This window comes from Natrix helvetica (genome assembly GCF_964273705.1).
Source record: "Natrix helvetica genome assembly, chromosome: 5".
In the NCBI taxonomy this organism is placed as follows: domain Eukaryota; kingdom Metazoa; phylum Chordata; class Lepidosauria; order Squamata; family Natricidae; genus Natrix; species Natrix helvetica.
In genome coordinates this window covers 141,519,324-141,546,054 of record NC_138551.1, presented here as the reverse complement: position 1 = coordinate 141,546,054, position 26,731 = coordinate 141,519,324, and the positions used below count along the sequence as shown (strand labels likewise).

The 26,731-nt window shown below is 31.6% G+C and overlaps 1 protein-coding gene across 1 annotated transcript in view; it reads right to left on the bottom strand.

Moving 5' to 3' along the window:
• Nucleotides 1-10,229: 10,229 nt before the first annotated feature.
• Nucleotides 10,230-26,731, bottom strand: part of LOC309392726 (F-box only protein 2-like) — a gene marked incomplete at both ends in the record, with an annotated part of 364,684 nt that continues 348,182 nt past the window's right edge. Inside the window, 2 exons of the mRNA XM_081954153.1 lie at nt 10,230-10,364; nt 10,812-10,947. Of these exons, the coding sequence (XP_081810279.1) occupies nt 10,230-10,364; nt 10,812-10,947 (271 nt within the window). The remainder of the gene's footprint in view (nt 10,365-10,811; nt 10,948-26,731) is intronic.

Genomic DNA, 26,731 nt, shown 5'->3' with positions numbered 1-26,731 from the left:
AAGGATTCAAGAACTCCCCAACATGTTTTGGAGAAGCCGGAATTCTGTGTCAGTTCATATATTCCATAATAACCTGAATCAGAGGGAAAATGGGGGGGGGGGGCTCCTTGGAACTGGGGAAAGGACGGTGTTGCTGTCTTGGGAGAGAGGAAAGTCCACCCTCTGGACAGAAGAGACCCCTGGTTGGAAAGAGGGGCCCAAGAGGCCATCTATCTTAAAACTGAACAGTCCTCTCTCAACAGAGGGGGGGGCTATGACCCCTCCTCTCTCCTGTCTATGACACCGGGGGGGGCGTTGGGGGGGCCCAGTCTGTGTGCAAGGAGTCATCCAGGTCTCTGCAGGCTTCCAGAATGGAGAGGATCACTAGGATAGCTTAAGCGCAATGCTGAAAAAACCCAGAAACCCCTGCAGATGATGTAATAATTTAAAAATTCTGGAATGTGCAGGGATGGATAGGTTAATCCTAAGAATCAAAGGAAAAGAAGATTCAGATTATTTCATAACATGGAAACTATTCTATACATGGTTAAAAGACAGATGTTGAGGTTAGAGGAGTGGAATTAGGTGAAATGTGGTTTCCATGAGAAAGAAAAACAAATGAGTAGATTTTTGTTGACGGTTATATAATTGATACAATAAGGGAATATAATATATATTATAATATGATTGATGTTATTGCATATTTTTATATATTACAGCATTATAATGATGATGATTGTACATTTGTATGTTAACACCTTGGACGGCTACGGAGCAGACTGCTCAACATGGAAAGGAAATGTATGATATAAAATAATAATGCAGCCGGCAGGAAGACTCCTTGGTGGAAGGAGGGGGGCCCAGAGACCCCTTGGGCTCCACTTTCCAGGACAAGCTTCACATTGGAGCTGTTTCATGCAATGCACAAGAGGCAGAACTCCTGGCTGACCCACTGTGTGTGTGTGTGTGTGTGTGTGTGTGTGTGTGTGTGTGTGTGTGTGTGAAAGAAAGAGAGAGAGAGAGAGAGAGAGAGAGAGAGAATATAAAGAATAAGACAGAAAGAAAGTTGGAGAGAGAGATAAGAAAGAAGGAAGGAAGGAAGGAAGGAAGGAAGGAAGGAAGGAAGGAAGGAAGGAAGGAAGGAAGGAAAGAAGGAAAGAAAGAAAAAGGAAGGAAGGAAAGAAAAAGGAAGGAAGGAAATAAAGAAAGAAGGAAGGAAGGAAGAAAAAGAAAGAAAGAAAGAAAGAAAGAAAGTAGCCCAAAATTTTGGTTGCTAAGAAGAGCGTTGTTAAGTGAGTTTCACCACATTTCCCACCCCACCTAGTCACATGGTCGGTAAGCCACTCCCGCCTGGTCACATGGCTGGCAAGCCACTCCCACAAAGCAGGCCACACCTACAGAAGAGGCTCTAAAAATTTTTGAAACCCACTACTGTGTCAATGCCTCACCAGCCATAAACCTCACATCACTGAAGCAGGAGGTCCACAATTTCTAAAGAACAATTAGAAGAATTCAAAGGACTCCTGCTATGTTCTTGGTGAAGAATGGAGGTGAGGCCAGAGTGAATTCTAACAGCCCTTTATTCAATACTGCCTGCGAGGTAGCTGAACTCTCTGGCTGACACCGCTCCTTTTATAGGAAACGGATCACCCGAACAACCAATCAGGAGAGAGCATTTTCCCGCTCCAACGGAGGACCAGAATGAGAACATCAACTGACAACTATACACTATTCATTCCTGAAAATGAGACCTCCCCAAATAATAAGCTCAGGCTTTTGAGCGCATGGGCTAAAATAAGCCCTCCCCCCAAAAATAAGCCCTCCTCGAAAATATTGCAACGCAGCAGCAGCCATGAGGTGACCATACCCGCCACCTCTTGTAACCTCAAAACAATAAGACCTCCCCGAAAATAAGGCCAAGCGCTTATTTCAGGGGTCAAAAGAAAATAAGATCCTGTCTTATTTTGGGGAAAACACGGTACACCACATAACAATTCTCACAAAGTGGGATATCCAGGTGCTTTCCTGATTCAAAAGGAGAGAAGCTAAGCTTCAACTGAAAAGGAAAAGCTTGAATAACAAGGACATTGGCCTTCTTCTGTCCTTCAACAAGGTCTCTTGTCTCCAGAGACTGCTGGGGAAGGTCACTCAGAGCTATGGAGTTTGGTGCCACTCTATTTATTCTGTTCTGTTCTGTTCTGTTCTGTTCTACTCTACTCTACTCTACTCTACTCTACTCTATTGAGCCATGGTGACGCAGTGATTAGAATGCAGTCCTGTAGGCTCCTTCTGCTGACTGCCAGCTGACTGGGATTTGGCAGTTCGAATCTCACCAGGTCAAAGTTGACTCAGCCTTCCATCCTTCCGAGGTGGGTAAAATGAGGACCCAGATTGTTGGGGGCAAGAGGCTGACTCTAAGTGCTATTGCTCTTCTACTCTGCTCCACTCCATTCCACTCCACTCCACTCCACTCCACTCCATTCCATTCCATTCCACTCCATTCCACTCCACTCCATTCCACTCCATTCCACTCCATTCCATTCCACTCCATTCCATTCCATTCCATTCTACCCTTAGGCATTAAAAAATATCTGGACGACTAGAGTCACTCTCACACCAGAATTCCAGGTTCAGGAACAAGCCAACTGATCAATTCCTGTTTGTCAATCGATTCCTATTGCAACCAATGAGCGATCAACTGGGTACCAATCTGGAAAAAAAACCCTCAATGGAAAATGTCCCAAAGGTGCTTTTTCAAGAGGCAAATGAACTTCTCAACCAAAATGCTGGAGATGCGGGTGTTTAGATGCTACCTTTTTTCATGTATGGTGGACTTGCAATAAGGTTAAAGCTTTTTGGATAAAAATATGGTGGGTTATGCAGAATGTATTTAAGAAAAGAATACAATTTACTCCGCAAATGTTTTTATTGGGTATAACTAAGGACTTTACTAAAGGGGAAACAAAATTGGTTTTGTATATGGTCACACCAGCTAGGTTGTTGATTGCGCAACATTGGAAAAAAGATTTTTTTACCGACAATTGATCAATGGATTCAGAAGGTGGCGGGGTTCGCCGAAATGGCAAAAATTTCAGCTTTTTTAAGAGCTCAGAAGCAGGAGAATTACACACAGGAATGGGTAAAATGGATTGATTATATACAGAATAAATACCAGACTAGGAGGTATTATGTAGCCTTTAGGTAAGAATGTTTAGACTGATAGATGATCAGAGTAAATAATACATGGGATGCTTGGAATTGTTAGAGTGGTGTATAGCGGAAGTCAGGGGGGGTTGAGTGGGAGGTGGGGGTGGGTTAGGGTGGAGGGTGGGGTAATATATACGCATAATTAAACTAGAAGATGGGATTAATGAAATATTGTTACTTTAAGAGAAACTTATATTATGATTGTTGGGAGGGGAGGGGAGGGGGTACAATATGTGAATGAGTAATCTACTTTAAGACGGGGGGAGGGGAGGGGGTAAAATATTTGGTATAATATCTGAATGAGAAAAAAAATTGGGGGTTGGGGGGAGGGGAGGAGGCATACTATCTGTATGTGATTTACATTGTATGGTGGGGGGGGGTTAAAAGGGGGGGAAATTGTTTGTATAAAACTTTTTCAATAAAAAAAAGAGGCAAATGAACTTCCTTCTTTTCCTTTGAACATGATTACATGTCTTAATTTTAAAAACAGCAACTAGCACCATTTTTAACCACAAAATTGGACTTTGAATCTTCTCCTGGCCTACGTTTTGTGTTTGGGTTTCCATCTCGTGGCCATTTCGAGTATGACAGACTGACGGCACTCATCTCAAAATGTAATATAAATAAGAATAAGTAATAAAAATAATTGCTTCAAAAAAAAATCCATGGGAAATTGCGGGACCAATAACAGCCTGCCACCTCATGGCCATTTTGAATATTTCAGGCAGAGGCCAGTGATCAAAAAGTTTAATGTACCATATTTTTCGGAATATAAGACGCACCTTTTTCCCTCAAAAAAGAGGCTGAAAATCTGGGTGCATCTTATACACTGAATACAGCATTTTTTGCCTCCTGAAGCGCCGCCCCCTTCACCAAAATGGCCATGCAGAGCTTTTAGGAGGCTTCCAGAGTGCTCCTGGGGGCTGGGGAGGGCAGAAATGAGCGAAAAACTTTTTTTGCTCAATTTTGCCCCCTCCCAGCCCCCAGGAGCATTCTATAAGCCTCCTAAAGGCAATGCATGCCCTTTTTAAAAAAAAACAAAACCCAGGCCCGTTTTCACAAAAAACAGGCCATTTTGGGGAGGTCTGAAATGGGACAGGGCTGTGGTGGTGAACCTATGGCCCTCATGCCAGAAGTGGCACACAGAGCCCTGTCTGTGGGGATGCAGCCCGGCTCCGTCATGTTTCACTCAATCAAGGTCTTGTGAAAGAAAAAGATCCCGCAAAGTTGGAACTGATTGAGTGCATTTTTTTCACTCGCGCGCTTCACAATGGGACTGACGGGATCCCATTTCTCCTCCTGGAGCCCACAATGTGGTGGGATTCAAATTTTTTACTACTGGTTCTCTGGGCGTGGCTTGGTGGGCGTGGTATGGCTTTGTGGGCGTGGTATGGCTTGGTGGGCGTGGTATGGCTTGGTGGGCGTGGCATGATGGGCATGGCAGGGGAAGGATACTGTAAAATCTCCATTCCCTCCCAATCAGCTGGGACTTGGGAAGCAGAGAATAGATTGGGGCGAGGACACTCAGAGGTGGTATTTACCGGTTCTCCGAACTACACAAAATTTCTGCTATTGGTCCGAACCTGCTGAATCCCACCAGTGAATGAAACCCTGCATCGGCTCGGCTCGGCCAAAATAAAGCGGTTGCTTTTCCTGCAGAGCTGCCTGTGTTGGGCTGCCCCACCTCCCCGTCAACCAGCTGAGCTTTGGTAAGCTGCTCCTGGGTTCGTCAGCCTCCAGACGTCATTCCCACCACCCAGCGCCAGTTCAGCAGTTCTTCCCCCCCCCCCCCCGGTGGGGAGAGAGAAACAGAGGGAGGCAGAGAGAGGGGGAACAGAGCGGGGGGAGGGAAAGAGAGAGAGAGGAACAGGAGGAGGGAGGGAGGGAAAGAGAGAAAAACAGAGAGAGGGAGGGAAAGAGAGAGAGACAGGGAGGGAGGGAAAGAGAAAAAGAGAAATGGAGGGAAAGAGAGAGAAAGGGAGGGAGGGAAAGAGAGAGAAAAAGAGAGGGAGAGAGGGAAAGAGAGAGAAAGAGAGGGAGGGAGGGAGGGAAAGAGAGAGAGAAAGAGGGAGGGAAAGAGAGAGTGAGGGAGGGAAAGAGAGAGAAACAGGGAGGGAGGGAAAGAGAGAGAGAGGGAGAGAAAGAGAGAAACAGGAGGAGGGAGGGAGGGAAAGAGAGAGAGACAGGGAGGGAGGGAAAGAGAGAAAGAGAAAGGGTGGGAAAGAGAAAGAGAGGGAGGGAGGGAAAGAGAGAGAGAAGGAGAGGGAGGGAGGGAAAGAGAGAGTGAGGGAGGGAAAGAGAGAGAAACAGGGAGGGAGGGAAAGAGAGAGGGGGGGAGAGAAAGAAACAAGAGGAGGGAGGGAGGGAAAGAGAGAAAGAGAGGGAGGGAAAGAGAGAGGGGGGAAGGAAAGAGAGAAACAGGAAGAGGGAGGGAGGCAAAGGGAAAGAGCGGGAGGGAAAGAGAGAGGGGGGAAGGAAAGAGAAACAGGGAGGGTGGGAAAGAGAGAGGGAGGGAGGGAAAGAGAAAGAGAGGGAGAGAGAGAGTAACAGGAGGAATGAGGGAGGGAAAGAGAGAGGGGGAGGGAGGGAAACAAGAGGAGAGGGAGGAGAGAGAAACAGGGAGGGAGGGAAAGAGAGAGAGAAGGAGAGGGAGGGAGGGAAAGAGAGAGTGAGGGAGGGAAAGAGAGAGAAACAGGGAGGGAGGGAAAGAGAAAGAGAGAGAGAGAGAGAGAGAAACAGGAGGAGTGAGGGAGGGAAGGAGAGAGGGGGAGGGAAACAAGAGGGAGAGGGAGGAGAGAGAAACAGGGAGGGAGGGAAAGAGAGAGAGAAAGAGAGGGAGGGAGGAAAAGAGATGATATTACAAAAGTTTTTTTCTTTTTTATTGTTTGCTAAACGTAATATTTCAAAAGCAGGAAAAAAAAGAAGGGGCATAAAAGTTCCTTTTTCCCATTTTTCTTAGAACAATCAGCTGAACTCTGCATCGTCATTATTTTAGGTAGTAGGACCTCATTATTTGGGTTAAATTGCCGTGTTGGCACTTTGCAATAAATAAATGGGTTTTGGGTTACAGTTTGGGCACTCGATCCCTAAAAGGTTCGCCATCATTGGTACAGGGTGACTTGATCGAGCCAGGGGTTGGACTAGAAGACCTGCAAGGCTCCTTCCAGCTCGATTCTGATTGAGTTTGCTTGATGTTACGGCTGTGTGTACAGCAAGAGAGAATCAGTCCGGCTTTTGACACCATCGGGCAGGCTCAAAACAAGAAGCTGTGTTGATTTTGCTCTCTGTCTTGCTTTTGTGGCCAGGTGGAGCTTTCCAGCTCTTTTATTGGAAAGAGAAAATCCCAGCATCTGGAGCAAGTCCTTGCCAGGATCTTCCAACTCTTTTAATCTGTTAATTTTTGTCACGGAAGACATACAAAGTGATGGGAAAGACAATGTTATGCGTCCGTCAGAGTCTGACTGAGATGAAAGACGAACAGCTGACAGGGAGCGAGAGTGGCTCCGTTGACTGTGGAAGAAACCGGGGAAGGGCAAAGTCAGGCTGGGCAGAGCAGGAGAGAGGTAGTGTGAAGTTCCCAAGAGCTGACCTAATTAATTTACGAGCCTCGAGACAAAGTTAAAAAAAAATCCATTCATTTATTAGGACTAACATCTTGGCCCGGATTTCTGTGGAGCCTAAACTGGCTTTCGCTTAATTGCGTTTGAACTTTACTCCTCTATCTCCTCCTTTCTATCATGCGTCACAGATCATATTCGCAAACTAGGTTGTAGAAATATGAGATCCAACTCTGGCCGAAGGTATGCATGGAATCCTCCCTCGAATGCCAACTGATAATAGTCATGGCAACACTTTAGAAGTTGACATCCGGCTCCCCTCACTTCCCGAAAGCGATCTGTGTGACACAAAGACAATTTGAGTACAGGTACATAATTTAGGGATGCGTTCCTCCACCAGGCTTGCCTGGATTTTCTGCATGGAATTCCGCTATAAGACGATCAGGCTGGATATTCCTACTTTTTACCCAAGATGCCTCTGATAAGGGGTAGCCCTTCCACTTGATTAAGTATTGGAGTTGTCTCCTGTGCCACCTCGAATCGAGGATTCGTTGAACTTCACAATGGGTTTGGCCCCCTATGACCATAGGGCCCAGGGGCTCCCGGGTAGTAGTCTCAGGGTGGATCCAATCACAGGTTTCAAGAGGCTACAATGAAACGCCGGGTGTATCTTCCCCAACAATCGAGGCAGTTTCAATTGCACTGTGACTGGTTGATGATCTTTACTGTGGGGAATGGTCCCATAAACTTTGGCCCCAGTTTCTTGCTAGGCAGCTTTAATCTCAAATATTTTGTGGAGATGTAAACCTTCTCTCCTATCCGGAATGGCTGTTGCGGAGCCTGGTGTTTATCTGCTTGTTTCTTGGGGGACAACAGACTCAAGCTCAACCCCTCCAAGACTGAGTGGCTGTGGCTACCGGCATCCCGGTTCAGTCAGTTGATTCCATCACTGACCATAGGGGGCGAACAATTGCCCCCTGTGGAACGGGCGTGCAATTTGGGCGTCCTCCTAGATGCCCGGCTGTCAATGGATGACCATGTGGCAGCCGTGGCAAGGGGGGCGTTCCACCAGGTTCGCCTGGTGCGCCAATTGCGCCCCCTACTGGACCGGGATGCCCTACGCACGGTCACTCATGCACTGGTGACGTCTCGGCTGGACTACTGCAATGCCCTCTACATGGGGCTTCCCTTGGGACGCGCTCGAAAACTGCAGCTAGTCCAGAACGCAGCCGCGCAGGCTATTATGGGGAGTACTAGGTACTCTCACGTAACACCGCTCCTGCATGAGCTGCACTGGCTGCCTGTGGTCTTTCGGGTGCGTTTCAAGGTGTTAATTACCATCTTTAAAGCGCTCCATGGCTCAGGACCTAGGTACTTGCGGGATCGCATCCTACCACACACTTCCCTGCGACCGATTCGCTCTCACAGGGAAGGACTCCTCCGGGTGCCGTCCACTAAGCAATGCCAACGGGCGGCGCCTAGGAGTAGAGCCTTCTCTGTGATGGGCCCAACCCTCTGGAAAGACCTCCCCCCCGATATCGGAACCACCACCGACTTCCGCTCCTTCCGACAAAAACTGAAGACTCACCTGTTCCATTTAGCCGGCCTGGCCCATTCATAGTTTATTCTACCCCCTGGCAGATATTTTAATTGGGTATTTTTAGGGTTATTTAAATATTGTTTTTAACTGCTTTGCTTTTTTGTACAGTTTCTTATTGCCTCCTCTTTTATGTTTGTATTTATGTTTGTATTTTCTATCTATTGATGTGTTTTATCTGACTGTACACTGCCCCGAGTCCCTTTGGGGAGAGGGGGCGGTATAAAAGTCTAAATAAAAGTAAAGTAAAGTAAAGTTATAGGTTTGTGCTGCTTTAGCCAGTGCCTTTTTGACACTTTCCCAGGTTGCTTTTAGCATCAACATCCAATCAGTCAAGCTGACTGAGGAGGGGGAATTCCTTGGATACTCAGGCATTGGGACGAAGTCCGTACCGCTCACTATTTTGAACGGCATGAGTCCTTTGCTACTGTGAACAGCATTATTGTACGTGACCTCAGCCAAAGATAAAAGGTCTGCCCAATTGGACTGCTGATAGTTCACGTTTACTGCCCTGCTACTTCACTTCTAGAACTCCTTATCTTGCGTGCCCTGCCAGATTAATTACATCATCTTGCCTTGTTGGATTTATAGTTGGAAGTTTTCTGCTTACAACATTTGGACTGGAGTATTGTCAGCCAAAGGCTGTTACACGTTTGTGGGAGAGTTTTTTTCACCAGGCCGGAGAGTTGAAAGGGACGTTGGGGGCACAGCTGGTGATAATAAAGGGACTCATACCCGTTCTCTGGCTGTGTTGCCTTTGTACCACACCCTGGGTAATCACAATGGCCTTCAATTATGAACCTCAAATGCCTGTCGCTAAGCGAGATAGTTGGTGACTTTTGTCCCGTTTTACAACCTTACTCGCCACCGTTAAGTGAACCACTGCAGTTGGTGAAGTTTGTAACCCGGTTGTGTGAAGTGAACCTGGCTTTCCCCGTTGACTTTGCTTGTCAGAAGATCGTCAAAGGGGATCGCGTCACCCCCTGAGCACTACACGTTGGTTTCTAAGCGTCTAAATTTCGTTGACCATGATGGGGATAGTGCAAAGTATGGAAAACGGCAAAAAAATCATTGTTTTCATTACCTTTGCAACTTCAAACAGTCACTAAATGAATTGTTAAGTTGGAAATTTTCTGTATTACCTTATTTAACTATTGCGGAGCTCTCTCCCTCTCTCTTTCTTCCTCTCCCCTCCCTCTCTTCCTCTCCCCATCCTTCTCTCTCCCCCTTTCTCCCTCTCTCTTCCCCCTCTCTTTCTCTCCCTTTTCCCCTCTCTCTACCTCCCTATCTCCCTCCCTCTCTTTCTCTCTCTCCCTCCCACTCCCTCCCTTTCCCTCTCTCTCTCCGTCCCTCCAACTCTCCCCCCCTCCTACTCTCCCTCCCACTCACCTTCCCTCCCTCTACCTCCCTTTCTCTCCCTCCTTCTCTACCTCTCTCTCCCTCTCAACCTCCCCACCCTCTCTTTATCTCCCTCCATCTATTTCTCTCTCTCCCTCCCTCTTCCTCCCTCGCTTTCTCTGTCCCTCCGTCCCTCCGACTCTCCCTCTTTCTCTTCCACTCCTTCTCTCTCCCCCTTTCTCCCCCTCACTCCCTCCCTCTCTCTCCCTCTCCTTCCCCTCCAACTTTGGAGAGCTGTTTTTCTTATTCGCAGCCACAGCTGTAACTTTTTTTTTTAAACTGCATTTATTTACGCATTGGCCAAAGGGATATGCAGGGATGCTCGGCTAAACAATGGCCAAGGAGTCGTTCTTTGCTGGCTAAATGAATGGGACTTCCTTTTTCTTTTCTTTTCTTTTCTTTTTTTGCTTTTCATGTGATATTTGCCCATTCCAGGCGTTGTTTTCGTAGCAAGGGTTTCCTGCAGAGGGGCCAGGCTGCTGTATGGTGGGCTAAGGTTCCACCATCACCGTGCTGGATGTCACCCGGGCGCCGTACCAGCCCTTCCAGAACACCGTATCCTGACCGCCGTGTTTGAAACGGACGAAGCGCACGCCGGGACCGTAATCGGCGAAGGTGTGAGTGATCTTAAGCCAGGGAGAGAAAAGAGAAAACTCAGAGGAAAGAGCAGAGGATTCAACACATCGCTCCTGCAGCCCCCTTTTCTCTGCCCAAGGCAGTGGTGGATTCCTACCAAACCGTTAGTGGTATGTTGGACTGAGTCGCTAGAACTGGCAATGACTCAGTCCTGCCACACACCCCCAAACAGGTTCCCTCGTCATCGTCGCCATTTTGTTTTTTAGTCCTGCGCATACACAGAACAGTTTTAATTGAACTGCGCGTCCAGCGCCCGTGCGAAATGGCAGTAGTGTTTGGCAGAAACCCACACCTGGCCCAGGGGATGGGGTGGGGAGCAGGGTCCCAGCCCGATTTGGGAACAGGAGCCGGAAAACAAGACTTGGCCAGCCCTTTTCTCTTCCCCCTTTACTTTGTTTTTTTTTCGGGGGGGGGGGTGTTTTTTCCCAGGGACAAACCTCAGCCCACTCGCCCTCGTTGTCCTGGGGGACCGCAATGGTTTCGCTCTCAAATTCGGCCACTGTGTCTTCGTTAGCAGACAGCAGCTTCACCTTCAGGGGGTAGAGGCAGCCGGCATCGCACGGAGCGGCATACCTGGTGGAGGAATAGAATAGAATATCAGAATAAAGAATAGAATAGAATATCAGAATAAAGAATGGAACAGAATAACAGAATAAAGAATAGAATAGAATATCAAAATAAAGAATAGAATAGAATAGAATATCAGAATAAAGAATAGAATAGAATATCAGAATAAAGAATGGAACAGAATATCAGAATAAAGAATAGAATAGAATAGAATATAAGAATAAAGAATGGAACAGAATATCAGAATAAAGAATAGAATAGAATAGAATATCAGAATAAAGAATAAAATAGAATATCAGAATAAAGAATAGCAGAATATCAGAATAAAGAATAGAATATCAGAATAAAGAATAGAATATCTGTATAAAAATAGAATAGAATAGAATAAAGAATAGAATATCAATATAAAGAATAGAATAGAATATCACAATAAAGAATAGAATGTCAGTATAAAAAATAGAATAGAATAAAGAATGGAATATCAGAATAAAGAATAGAATATCAGTATAAAGAATAGAATAGAATATCAGAATAAAGAATAGAAGAGAATATCAGAATAAAGAATAGCAGAATATCAGAATAAAGAATAGAAGAGAATATCAGAATAAAGAATAGCAGAATAGCAGAATAAAGAATAGAATAGAATATCAGAATAAAGAATAGAATATCAGTATAAAAATAGAATAGAATAGAATAAAGAATAGAATATCAGAATAAAGAATAGAATAGAATATCAGTATAAAGAATGGAACAGAATATCAGAATAAAGAATAGAATAGAATAGAATATCAGAATAAAGAATGGAACAGAATATCAGAATAAAGAATAGAATAGAATAGAATATCAGAATAAAGAATAAAATAGAATATCAGAATAAATAATAGCAGAATAGCAGAATAAAGAATAGAATAGAATATCAGAATAAAGAATAGAATATCAGTATAAAAATAGAATAGAATAGAATAAAGAATAGAATATCAATATAAAGAATAGAATAGAATATCACAATGAATAGAATGTCAGTATAAAACATAGAATAGAATAAAGAATAGAATATCAGAATAAAGAATAGAATAGAATATCAGTATAAAGAATAGAATAGAATATCAGTATAAAGAATAGAATAGAATAGAATATCAGAATAAAGAATAGAACAGAATATCAGAATAAAGAATAGAATAGAATATCAGAATAAAGAATAGAACAGAATATCAGTATAAAGAATAGAATAGAATATCAGAATAAAGAATAGAATAGAATAGAATATCAGAATAAAGAATGGAACAGAATATCAGAATAAAGAATAGAATAGAATATCAAAATAAAGAATAGAATAGAATAGAATAGAATATCAGAATAAAGAATAGAATAGAATATCAGAATAAAGAATGGAACAGAATATCAGAATAAAGAATAGAATAGAATAGAATATAAGAATAAAGAATGGAACAGAATATCAGAATAAAGAATAGAATAGAATAGAATATCAGAATAAAGAATAAAATAGAATATCAGAATAAAGAATAGCAGAATATCAGAATAAAGAATAGAATATCAGAATAAAGAATAGAATATCTGTATAAAAATAGAATAGAATAGAATAAAGAATAGAATATCAATATAAAGAATAGAATAGAATATCACAATAAAGAATAGAATGTCAGTATAAAAAATAGAATAGAATAAAGAATGGAATATCAGAATAAAAAATAGAATAGAATATCAGTATAAAGAATAGCAGAATAGCAGAATAAAGAATAGAAGAGAATATCAGAATAAAGAATAGCAGAATAGCAGAATAAAGAATAGAATAGAATATCAGAATAAAGAATAGAATATCAGTATAAAAATAGAATAGAATAGAATAAAGAATAGAATATCAGAATAAAGAATAGAATAGAATATCAGTATAAAGAATGGAACAGAATATCAGAATAAAGAATAGAATAGAATAGAATATCAGAATAAAGAATGGAACAGAATATCAGAATAAAGAATAGAATAGAATAGAATATCAGAATAAAGAATAAAATAGAATATCAGAATAAATAATAGCAGAATAGCAGAATAAAGAATAGAATAGAATATCAGAATAAAGAATAGAATATCAGTATAAAAATAGAATAGAATAGAATAAAGAATAGAATATCAATATAAAGAATAGAATAGAATATCACAATAAAGAATAGAATGTCAGTATAAAACATAGAATAGAATAAAGAATAGAATATCAGAATAAAGAATAGAATAGAATATCAGTATAAAGAATAGAATAGAATATCGGAATAAAGAATAGAAGAGAATATCAGAATAAAGAATAGCAGAATATCAGAATAAAGAAAAGAATAGAATATCAGAATAAAGAATAGAATATCAGTATAAAAATAGAATAGAATAGAATAAAGAATAGAATATCAATATAAAGAATAGAATAGAATATCACAATAAAGGATAGAATGTCAGTATAAAAAATAGAATAGAATAAGGAATAGAATATCAATATAAAGAATAGAATATCAGAATAAAGAATAGAATGTCAGTATAAAAAATAGAATAGAATAAAGAATAGAATATCAGAATAAAGAATAGAATAGAATATCAGTATAAAGAATAGAATAGAATATCAGAATAAAGAATAGAACAGAATATCAGAATAAAGAATAGAATAGAATATCAGAATAAAGAATAGAATATCAGTATAAAAATAGAATAGAATAGAATAAAGATAGAATATCAATATAAAGAATAGAATAGAATATCACAATAAAGAAAAGAATGTCAGTATAAAAATAGAATAGAATAAAGAATAGAATATCAGAATAAAGAATAGAATAGAATATCAGTATAAAGAATAGAATATCAGAATAAAGAATAGAATAGAATATCAGAATAAAGAATAGAATAGAATAGAATACCAGAATAAAGAATAGAACAGAATATCAGAATAAAGAATAGAATAGAATATCAGAATAAAGAATAGAACAGAATATCAGAATAAAGAATAGAATAGAATAGCAGAATAAAGAATAGAATAGAATAGCAGAATAAAGAATAGAATATCAGTATAAAAATAGAATAGAGTAGAATAGAATAAAGAATAGAATATCAGAATAAAGAATAGAACAGAATATCACAATAAAGAATAGAATATCAGTATAAAGAATAGAATAGAATATCAGTATAAAGAATAGAACAGAATATCAGAATAAAGAATAGAACAGAATATCAGAATAAAGAATAGAATATCAGAATAAAGAATAGAACAAAATATCAGAATAAAGAATAGAATAGAATATCAGAATAAAAAATAGAACAGAATATCAGAATAAAGAATAGAATAGAATATCAGAATAAAGAATAGAATAGAATATCAGAATAAAGAATAGAATAGAATATCAGTATAAAGAATAGAATAGAATATCGGAATAAAGAATAGAAGAGAATATCAGAATAAAGAATAGAATAGAATATCAGAATAAAGAATAGAACAGAATATCAGTATAAAGAATAGAATAGAATATCAGAATAAAGAATAGAATAGAATAGAATATCAGAATAAAGAATGGAACAGAATATCAGAATAAAGAATAGAATAGAATATCAAAATAAAGAATAGAATAGAATAGAATAGAATATCAGAATAAAGAATAGAATAGAATATCAGAATAAAGAATGGAACAGAATATCAGAATAAAGAATAGAATAGAATAGAATATAAGAATAAAGAATGGAACAGAATATCAGAATAAAGAATAGAATAGAATAGAATAGAATATCCAAATAAAGAATAAAATAGAATATCAGAATAAAGAATAGCAGAATAGCAGAATAAAGAATAGAATATCAGAATAAAGAATAGAATATCTGTATAAAAATAGAATAGAATAGAATAAAGAATAGAATATCAATATAAAGAATAGAATAGAATATCACAATAAAGAATAGAATGTCAGTATAAAAAATAGAATAGAATAAAGAATGGAATATCAGAATAAAAAATAGAATAGAATATCAGTATAAAGAATAGCAGAATAGCAGAATAAAGAATAGAAGAGAATATCAGAATAAAGAATAGCAGAATAGCAGAATAAAGAATAGAATAGAATATCAGAATAAAGAATAGAATATCAGTATAAAAATAGAATAGAATAGAATAAAGAATAGAATATCAGAATAAAGAATAGAATAGAATATCAGTATAAAGAATGGAACAGAATATCAGAATAAAGAATAGAATAGAATAGAATATCAGAATAAAGAATGGAACAGAATATCAGAATAAAGAATAGAATAGAATAGAATATCAGAATAAAGAATAAAATAGAATATCAGAATAAATAATAGCAGAATAGCAGAATAAAGAATAGAATAGAATATCAGAATAAAGAATAGAATATCAGTATAAAAATAGAATAGAATAGAATAAAGAATAGAATATCAATATAAAGAATAGAATAGAATATCACAATAAAGAATAGAATGTCAGTATAAAACATAGAATAGAATAAAGAATAGAATATCAGAATAAAGAATAGAATAGAATATCAGTATAAAGAATAGAATAGAATATCGGAATAAAGAATAGAAGAGAATATCAGAATAAAGAATAGCAGAATATCAGAATAAAGAAAAGAATAGAATATCAGAATAAAGAATAGAATATCAGTATAAAAATAGAATAGAATAGAATAAAGAATAGAATATCAATATAAAGAATAGAATAGAATATCACAATAAAGGATAGAATGTCAGTATAAAAAATAGAATAGAATAAGGAATAGAATATCAATATAAAGAATAGAATAGAATATCAGAATAAAGAATAGAATGTCAGTATAAAAAATAGAATAGAATAAAGAATAGAATATCAGAATAAAGAATAGAATAGAATATCAGTATAAAGAATAGAATAGAATATCAGAATAAAGAATAGAACAGAATATCAGAATAAAGAATAGAATAGAATATCAGAATAAAGAATAGAATATCAGTATAAAAATAGAATAGAATAGAATAAAGATAGAATATCAATATAAAGAATAGAATAGAATATCACAATAAAGAAAAGAATGTCAGTATAAAAATAGAATAGAATAAAGAATAGAATATCAGAATAAAGAATAGAATAGAATATCAGTATAAAGAATAGAATATCAGAATAAAGAATAGAATAGAATATCAGAATAAAGAATAGAATAGAATAGAATACCAGAATAAAGAATAGAACAGAACATCAGAATAAAGAATAGAATAGAATATCAGAATAAAGAATAGAACAGAATATCAGAATAAAGAATAGAATAGAATATCAGAATAAAGAATAGAATAGAATAGCAGAATAAAGAATAGAATATCAGTATAAAAATAGAATAGAGTAGAATAGAATAAAGAATAGAATATCAGAATAAAGAATAGAACAGAATATCACAATAAAGAATAGAATATCAGTATAAAGAATAGAATAGAATATCAGTATAAAGAATAGAACAGAATATCAGAATAAAGAATAGAACAGAATATCAGAATAAAGAATAGAATATCAGAATAAAGAATAGAACAGAATATCAGAATAAAGAATAGAATAGAATATCAGAATAAAAAATAGAACAGAATATCAGAATAAAGAATAGAATAGAATATCAGAATAAAGAATAGAATAGAATATCAGTATAAAGAATAGAATAGAATATCGGAATAAAGAATAGAAGAGAATATCAGAATAAAGAATAGAATAGAATATCAGAATAAAGAATAGAAGAGAATATCAGAATAAAGAAGAGAATAGAATATCAGTATAAAAATAGAATAGAATAGAATAAAGAATAGAATATCAATATAAAGAATAGAATAGAATATCACAATAAAGAATAGAATGTCAGTATAAAAAATAGAATAGAATAAACAATAGAATATCAGAATAAAGAATAGAATAGAATATCAGTATAAAGAATAGAATAGAATATCAGAATAAAGAATAGAACAGAATATCAGAATAAAGAATAGCTGAATAGCAGAATAAAGAATAGAATAGAATATCAGAATAAAGAATAGAATAGAATATCACAATAAAGAATAGAACAGAATATCAGAATAAAGAATAGAATAGAATATCAGAATAAAGAATAGAACAGAATATCAGAATAAAGAATAGAATATCAGTATAAAGAATAGAATAGAATATCAGAATAAAGAATAGAATATCAGTATAAAAGAATAGAATAGAATAAAGAATAGAATATCAGAATAAAGAATAGAATAGAATATCAGTATAAAGAATGGAACAGAATATCAGAATAAAGAATAGAATAGAATAGAATATCAGAATAAAGAATGGAACAGAATATCAGAATAAAGAATAGAATAGAATATCAGAATAAAGAATAGCAGAATAGCAGAATAAAGAATAGAATAGAATATCAGAATAAAGAATAGAATATCAGTATAAAAATAGAATAGAATAGAATAAAGTATAGAATATCAATATAAAGAATAGAATAGAATATCACAATAAAGAATAGAATGTCAGTATAAAAAATAGAATAGAATAAAGAATAGAATATCAGAATAAAGAATAGAATAGAATATCAGTATAAAGAATAGAATAGAATATCGGAATAAAGAATAGAAGAGAATATCAGAATAAAGAATAGCAGAATAGCAGAATAAAGAACAAAATAGAATATCAGAATAAAGAATAGAATATCAGTATAAAAATAGAATAGAATAGAATAAAGAATAGAATATCAATATAAAGAATAGAATAGAATATTACAATAAAGGATAGAATGTCAGTATAAAAAATAGAATAGAATAAAGAATAGAATATCAGAATAAAGAATAGAATAGAATATCAGTATAAAGAATAGAATAGAATATCAGAATAAAGAATAGAACAGAATATCAGAATAAAGAATAGCAGAATAGCAGAATAAAGAATAGAATAGAATATCAGAATAAAGAATAGAATATCAGTACAAAAATAGAATAGAATAGAATAAAGAATAGAATATCAATATAAAGAATAGAATAGAATATCAGAATAAAGAATAGAATGTCAGTATAAAAAATAGAATAGAATAAAGAATAGAATATCAGAATAAAGAATAGAATAGAATATCAGTATAAAGAATAGAATAGAATAACAGAATAAAAAATAGAACAGAATATCAGAATAAAGAATAGAATAGAATATCAGAATAAAGAATAGAATATCAGTATAAAAATAGAATAGAATAGAATAAAGAATAGAATATCAATATAAAGAATAGAATAGAATATCACAATAAAGAATAGAATGTCAGTATAAAAATAGAATAGAATAAAGAATAGAATATCAGAATAAAGAATAGAATAGAATATCAGTATAAAGAATAGAATAGAATATTACAATAAAGGATAGAATGTCAGTATAAAAAATAGAATAGAATAAAGAATAGAATATCAGAATAAAGAATAGAATAGAATATCAGTATAAAGAATAGAATAGAATATCAGAATAAAGAATAGAACAGAATATCAGAATAAAGAATAGCAGAATAGCAGAATAAAGAATAGAATAGAATATCAGAATAAAGAATAGAATATCAGTACAAAAATAGAATAGAATAGAATAAAGAATAGAATATCAATATAAAGAATAGAATAGAATATCAGAATAAAGAATAGAATGTCAGTATAAAAAATAGAATAGAATAAAGAATAGAATATCAGAATAAAGAATAGAATAGAATATCAGTATAAAGAATAGAATAGAATAACAGAATAAAAAATAGAACAGAATAACAGAATAAAAAATAGAACAGAATATCAGAATAAAGAATAGAATATCAGAATAAAGAATAGAATGTCAGTATAAAGAATAGAATAGAATATCGGAATAAAGAATAGAAGAGAATATCAGAATAAAGAATAGCAGAATAGCAGAATAAAGAACAAAATAGAATATCAGAATAAAGAATAGAATATCAGTATAAAAATAGAATAGAATAGAATAAAGAATAGAATATCAATATAAAGAATAGAATAGAATATTACAATAAAGGATAGAATGTCAGTATAAAAAATAGAATAGAATAAAGAATAGAATATCAGAATAAAGAATAGAATAGAATATCAGTATTAAGAATAGAATAGAATATCAGAATAAAGAATAGAACAGAATATCAGAATAAAGAATAGCAGAATAGCAGAATAAAGAATAGAATAGAATATCAGAATAAAGAATAGAATATCAGTACAAAAATAGAATAGAATAGAATAAAGAATAGAATATCAATATAAAGAATAGAATAGAATATCAGAATAAAGAATAGAATAGAATATCAGTATAAAGAATAGAATAGAATAACAGAATAAAAAATAGAACAGAATAACAGAATAAAAAATAGAACAGAATATCAGAATAAAGAATAGAATATCAGAATAAAGAATAGAATAGAATAGAATAAAGAATAGAATATCAATATAAAGAATAGAATAGAATAGAATATCACAATAAAGAATAGAATGTCAGTATAAAAATAGAATAGAATAAAGAATAGAATATCAGAATAAAGAATAGAATAGAATATCAGTATAAAGAATAGAATAGAATATCAGAATAAAGAATAGAACAGAATATCAGAATAAAGAATAGAATAGAATAGAATACCAGAATAAAGAATAGAACAGAATATCAGAATAAAGAATAGAATAGAATAGAATATCAGAATAAAGAATAAAATAGAATATCAGAATAAATAATAGCAGAATAGCAGAATAAAGAATAGAATAGAATATCAGAATAAAGAATAGAATATCAGTATAAAAATAGAATAGAATAGAATAAAGAATAGAATATCAATATAAAGAATAGAATAGAATATCACAATAAAGAATAGAATGTCAGTATAAAACATAGAATAGAATAAAGAATAGAATATCAGAATAAATAGAATAGAATATCAGTATAAAGAATAGAATAGAATATCGGAATAAAGAATAGAAGAGAATATCAGAATAAAGAATAGCAGAATATCAGAATAAAGAAAAGAATAGAATATCAGAATAAAGAATAGAATATCAGTATAAAAATAGAATAGAATAGAATAAAGAATAGAATATCAATATAAAGAATAGAATAGAATATCACAATAAAGGATAGAATGTCAGTATAAAAAATAGAATAGAATAAGGAATAGAATATCAATATAAAGAATAGAATAGAATATCAGAATAAAGAATAGAATGTCAGTATAAAAAATAGAATAGAATAAAGAATAGAATATCAGAATAAAGAATAGAATAGAATATCAGAATAAAGAATAGAATATCAGTATAAAAATAGAATAGAATAGAATAAAGTATAGAATATCAATATAAAGAATAGAATAGAATATCAGAATAAAGAATAGAATGTCAGTATAAAAAATAGAATAGAATAAAGAATAGAATATCAGAATAAAGAATAGAATAGAATATCAGAATAAAGAATAGAATATCAGTATAAAAATAGAATAGAATAGAATAAAGTATAGAATATCAGAATAAAGAATAGAACAGAATATCAGAATAAAGAATAGCAGAATAGCAGAATAAAGAATAGAATAGAATATCAGAATAAAGAATAGAATATCAGTACAAAAATAGAATAGAATAGAATAAAGAATAGAATATCAATATAAAGAATAGAATAGAATATCAGAATAAAGAATAGAATAGAATATCAGTATAAAGAATAGAATAGAATAACAGAATAAAAAATAGAACAGAATAACAGAATAAAAAATAGAACAGAATATCAGAATAAAGAATAGAATATCAGAATAAAGAATAGAATAGAATAGAATAAAGAATAGAATATCAATATAAAGAATAGAATAGAATAGAATATCACAATAAAGAATAGAATGTCAGTATAAAAATAGAATAGAATAAAGAATAGAATATCAGAATAAAGAATAGAATAGAATATCAGTATAAAGAATAGAATAGAATATCAGAATAAAGAATAGAACAGAATATCAGAATAAAGAATAGAATAGAATAGAATACCAGAATAAAGAATAGAACAGAATATCAGAATAAAGAATAGAATAGAATAGAATATCAGAATAAAGAATAAAATAGAATATCAGAATAAATAATAGCAGAATAGCAGAATAAAGAATAGAATAGAATATCAGAATAAAGAATAGAATATCAGTATAAAAATAGAATAGAATAGAATAAAGAATAGAATATCAATATAAAGAATAGAATAGAATATCAGAATAAAGAATAGAATGTCAGTATAAAACATAGAATAGAATAAAGAATAGAATATCAGAATAAATAGAATAGAATATCAGTATAAAGAATAGAATAGAATATCGGAATAAAGAATAGAAGAGAATATCAGAATAAAGAATAGCAGAATATCAGAATAAAGAAAAGAATAGAATATCAGAATAAAGAATAGAATATCAGTATAAAAATAGAATAGAATAGAATAAAGAATAGAATATCAATATAAAGAATAGAATAGAATATCACAATAAAGGATAGAATGTCAGTATAAAAAATAGAATAGAATAAGGAATAGAATATCAATATAAAGAATAGAATAGAATATCAGAATAAAGAATAGAATGTCAGTATAAAAAATAGAATAGAATAAAGAATAGAATATCAGAATAAAGAATAGAATAGAATATCAGAATAAAGAATAGAATATCAGTATAAAAATAGAATAGAATAGAATAAAGTATAGAATATCAATATAAAGAATAGAATAGAATATCAGAATAAAGAATAGAATGTCAGTATAAAAATAGAATAGAATAAAGAATAGAATATCAGAATAAAGAATAGAATAGAATATCAGTATAAAGAATAGAATAGAATATCGGAATAAAGAATAGAAGAGAATATCAGAATAAAGAATAGCAGAATAGCAGAATAAAGAACAAAATAGAATATCAGAATAAAGAATAGAATATCAGTATAAAAATAGAATAGAATAGAATAAAGAATAGAATATCAATATAAAGAATAGAATAGAATATTACAATAAAGGATAGAATGTCAGTATAAAAAATAGAATAGAATAAAGAATAGAATATCAGAATAAAGAATAGAATAGAATATCAGTATAAAGAATAGAATAGAATATCAGAATAAAGAATAGAACAGAATATCAGAATAAAGAATATCAGAATAGCAGAATAGCAGAATAAAGAATAGAATAGAATATCAGAATAAAGAATAGAATATCAGTACAAAAATAGAATAGAATAGAATAAAGAATAGAATATCAATATAAAGAATAGAATAGAATATCAGAATAAAGAATAGAATGTCAGTATAAAAAATAGAATAGAATAAAGAATAGAATATCAGAATAAAGAATAGAATAGAATATCAGTATAAAGAATAGAATAGAATAACAGAATAAAAAATAGAACAGAATATCAGAATAAAGAATAGAATAGAATATCAGAATAAAGAATAGAATATCAGTATAAAAATAGAATAGAATAGAATAAAGAATAGAATATCAATATAAAGAATAGAATAGAATATCACAATAAAGAATAGAATGTCAGTATAAAAATAGAATAGAATAAAGAATAGAATATCAGAATAAAGAATAGAATAGAATATCAGTATAAAGAATAGAATAGAATATTACAATAAAGGATAGAATGTCAGTATAAAAAATAGAATAGAATAAAGAATAGAATATCAGAATAAAGAATAGAATAGAATATCAGTATAAAGAATAGAATAGAATATCAGAATAAAGAATAGAACAGAATATCAGAATAAAGAATAGCAGAATAGCAGAATAAAGAATAGAATAGAATATCAGAATAAAGAATAGAATATCAGTACAAAAATAGAATAGAATAGAATAAAGAATAGAATATCAATATAAAGAATAGAATAGAATATCAGAATAAAGAATAGAATGTCAGTATAAAAAATAGAATAGAATAAAGAATAGAATATCAGAATAAAGAATAGAATAGAATATCAGTATAAAGAATAGAATAGAATAACAGAATAAAAAATAGAACAGAATAACAGAATAAAAAATAGAACAGAATATCAGAATAAAGAATAGAATATCAGAATAAAGAATAGAATAGAATAGAATAAAGAATAGAATATCAATATAAAGAATAGAATAGAATAGAATATCACAATAAAGAATAGAATGTCAGTATAAAGAATAGAATAGAATATCGGAATAAAGAATAGAAGAGAATATCAGAATAAAGAATAGCAGAATAGCAGAATAAAGAACAAAATAGAATATCCGAATAAAGAATAGAATATCAGTATAAAAATAGAATAGAATAGAATAAAGAATAGAATATCAATATAAAGAATAGAATAGAATATTACAATAAAGGATAGAATGTCAGTATAAAAAATAGAATAGAATAAAGAATAGAATATCAGAATAAAGAATAGAATAGAATATCAGTATAAAGAATAGAATAGAATATCAGAATAAAGAATAGAACAGAATATCAGAATAAAGAATAGCAGAATAGCAGAATAAAGAATAGAATAGAATATCAGAATAAAGAATAGAATATCAGTACAAAAATAGAATAGAATAGAATAAAGAATAGAATATCAATATAAAGAATAGAATAGAATATCAGAATAAAGAATAGAATAGAATATCAGTATAAAGAATAGAATAGAATAACAGAATAAAAAATAGAACAGAATAACAGAATAAAAAATAGAACAGAATATCAGAATAAAGAATAGAATATCAGAATAAAGAATAGAATAGAATAGAATAAAGAATAGAATATCAATATAAAGAATAGAATAGAATAGAATATCACAATAAAGAATAGAATGTCAGTATAAAAATAGAATAGAATAAAGAATAGAATATCAGAATAAAGAATAGAATAGAATATCAGTATAAAGAATAGAATAGAATATCAGAATAAAGAATAGAACAGAATATCAGAATAAAGAATAGAATAGAATAGAATACCAGAATAAAGAATAGAACAGAATATCAGAATAAAGAATAGAATAGAATAGAATATCAGAATAAAGAATAAAATAGAATATCAGAATAAATAATAGCAGAATAGCAGAATAAAGAATAGAATAGAATATCAGAATAAAGAATAGAATATCAGTATAAAAATAGAATAGAATAGAATAAAGAATAGAATATCAATATAAAGAATAGAATAGAATATCACAATAAAGAATAGAATGTCAGTATAAAACATAGAATAGAATAAAGAATAGAATATCAGAATAAAGAATAGAATAGAATATCAGTATAAAGAATAGAATAGAATATCGGAATAAAGAATAGAAGAGAATATCAGAATAAAGAATAGCAGAATATCAGAATAAAGAAAAGAATAGAATATCAGAATAAAGAATAGAATGTCAGTATAAAAAATAGAATAGAATAAAGAATAGAATATCAGAATAAAGAATAGAATAGAATATCAGTATAAAGAATAGAATAGAATAACAGAATAAAAAATAGAACAGAATAACAGAATAAAAAATAGAACAATATCAGAATAAAGAATAGAATATCAGAATAAAGAATAGAATAGAATAGAATAAAGAATAGAATATCAATATAAAGAATAGAATAGAATAGAATATCACAATAAAGAATAGAATGTCAGTATAAAGAATAGAATAGAATATCGGAATAAAGAATAGAAGAGAATATCAGAATAAAGAATAGCAGAATAGCAGAATAAAGAACAAAATAGAATATCAGAATAAAGAATAGAATATCAGTATAAAAATAGAATAGAATAGAATAAAGAATAGAATATCAATATAAAGAATAGAATAGAATATTACAATAAAGGATAGAATGTCAGTATAAAAAATAGAATAGAATAAAGAATAGAATATCAGAATAAAGAATAGAATAGAATATCAGTATAAAGAATAGAATAGAATATCAGAATAAAGAATAGAACAGAATATCAGAATAAAGAATAGCAGAATAGCAGAATAAAGAATAGAATAGAATATCAGAATAAAGAATAGAATATCAGTACAAAAATAGAATAGAATAGAATAAAGAATAGAATATCAATATAAAGAATAGAATAGAATATCAGAATAAAGAATAGAATGTCAGTATAAAAAATAGAATAGAATAAAGAATAGAATATCAGAATAAAGAATAGAATAGAATATCAGTATAAAGAATAGAATAGAATAACAGAATAAAAAATAGAACAGAATATCAGAATAAAGAATAGAATAGAATATCAGAATAAAGAATAGAATATCAGTATAAAAATAGAATAGAATAGAATAAAGAATAGAATATCAATATAAAGAATAGAATAGAATATCACAATAAAGAATAGAATGTCAGTATAAAAATAGAATAGAATAAAGAATAGAATATCAGAATAAAGAATAGAATAGAATATCAGTATAAAGAATAGAATAGAATATTACAATAAAGGATAGAATGTCAGTATAAAAAATAGAATAGAATAAAGAATAGAATATCAGAATAAAGAATAGAATAGAATATCAGTATAAAGAATAGAATAGAATATCAGAATAAAGAATAGAACAGAATATCAGAATAAAGAATAGCAGAATATCAGAATAAAGAATAGAATAGAATATCAGAATAAAGAATAGAATATCAGTACAAAAATAGAATAGAATAGAATAAAGAATAGAATATCAATATAAAGAATATAATAGAATATCAGAATAAAGAATAGAATGTCAGTATAAAAAATAGAATAGAATAAAGAATAGAATATCAGAATAAAGAATAGAATAGAATATCAGTATAAAGAATAGAATAGAATAACAGAATAAAAAATAGAACAGAATAACAGAATAAAAAATAGAACAGAATATCAGAATAAAGAATAGAATATCAGAATAAAGAATAGAATAGAATAGAATAAAGAATAGAATATCAATATAAAGAATAGAATAGAATAGAATATCACAATAAAGAATAGAATGTCAGTATAAAGAATAGAATAGAATATCGGAATAAAGAATAGAAGAGAATATCAGAATAAAGAATAGCAGAATAGCAGAATAAAGAACAAAATAGAATATCAGAATAAAGAATAGAATATCAGTATAAAAATAGAATAGAATAGAATAAAGAATAGAATATCAATATAAAGAATAGAATAGAATATTACAATAAAGGATAGAATGTCAGTATAAAAAATAGAATAGAATAAAGAATAGAATATCAGAATAAAGAATAGAATAGAATATCAGTATAAAGAATAGAATAGAATATCAGAATAAAGAATAGAACAGAATATCAGAATAAAGAATAGCAGAATAGCAGAATAAAGAATAGAATAGAATATCAGAATAAAGAATAGAATATCAGTACAAAAATAGAATAGAATAGAATAAAGAATAGAATATCAATATAAAGAATAGAATAGAATATCAGAATAAAGAATAGAATAGAATATCAGTATAAAGAATAGAATAGAATAACAGAATAAAAAATAGAACAGAATAACAGAATAAAAAATAGAACAGAATATCAGAATAAAGAATAGAATATCAGAATAAAGAATAGAATAGAATAGAATAAAGAATAGAATATCAATATAAAGAATAGAATAGAATAGAATATCACAATAAAGAATAGAATGTCAGTATAAAAATAGAATAGAATAAAGAATAGAATATCAGAATAAAGAATAGAATAGAATATCAGTATAAAGAATAGAATAGAATATCAGAATAAAGAATAGAACAGAATATCAGAATAAAGAATAGAATAGAATAGAATACCAGAATA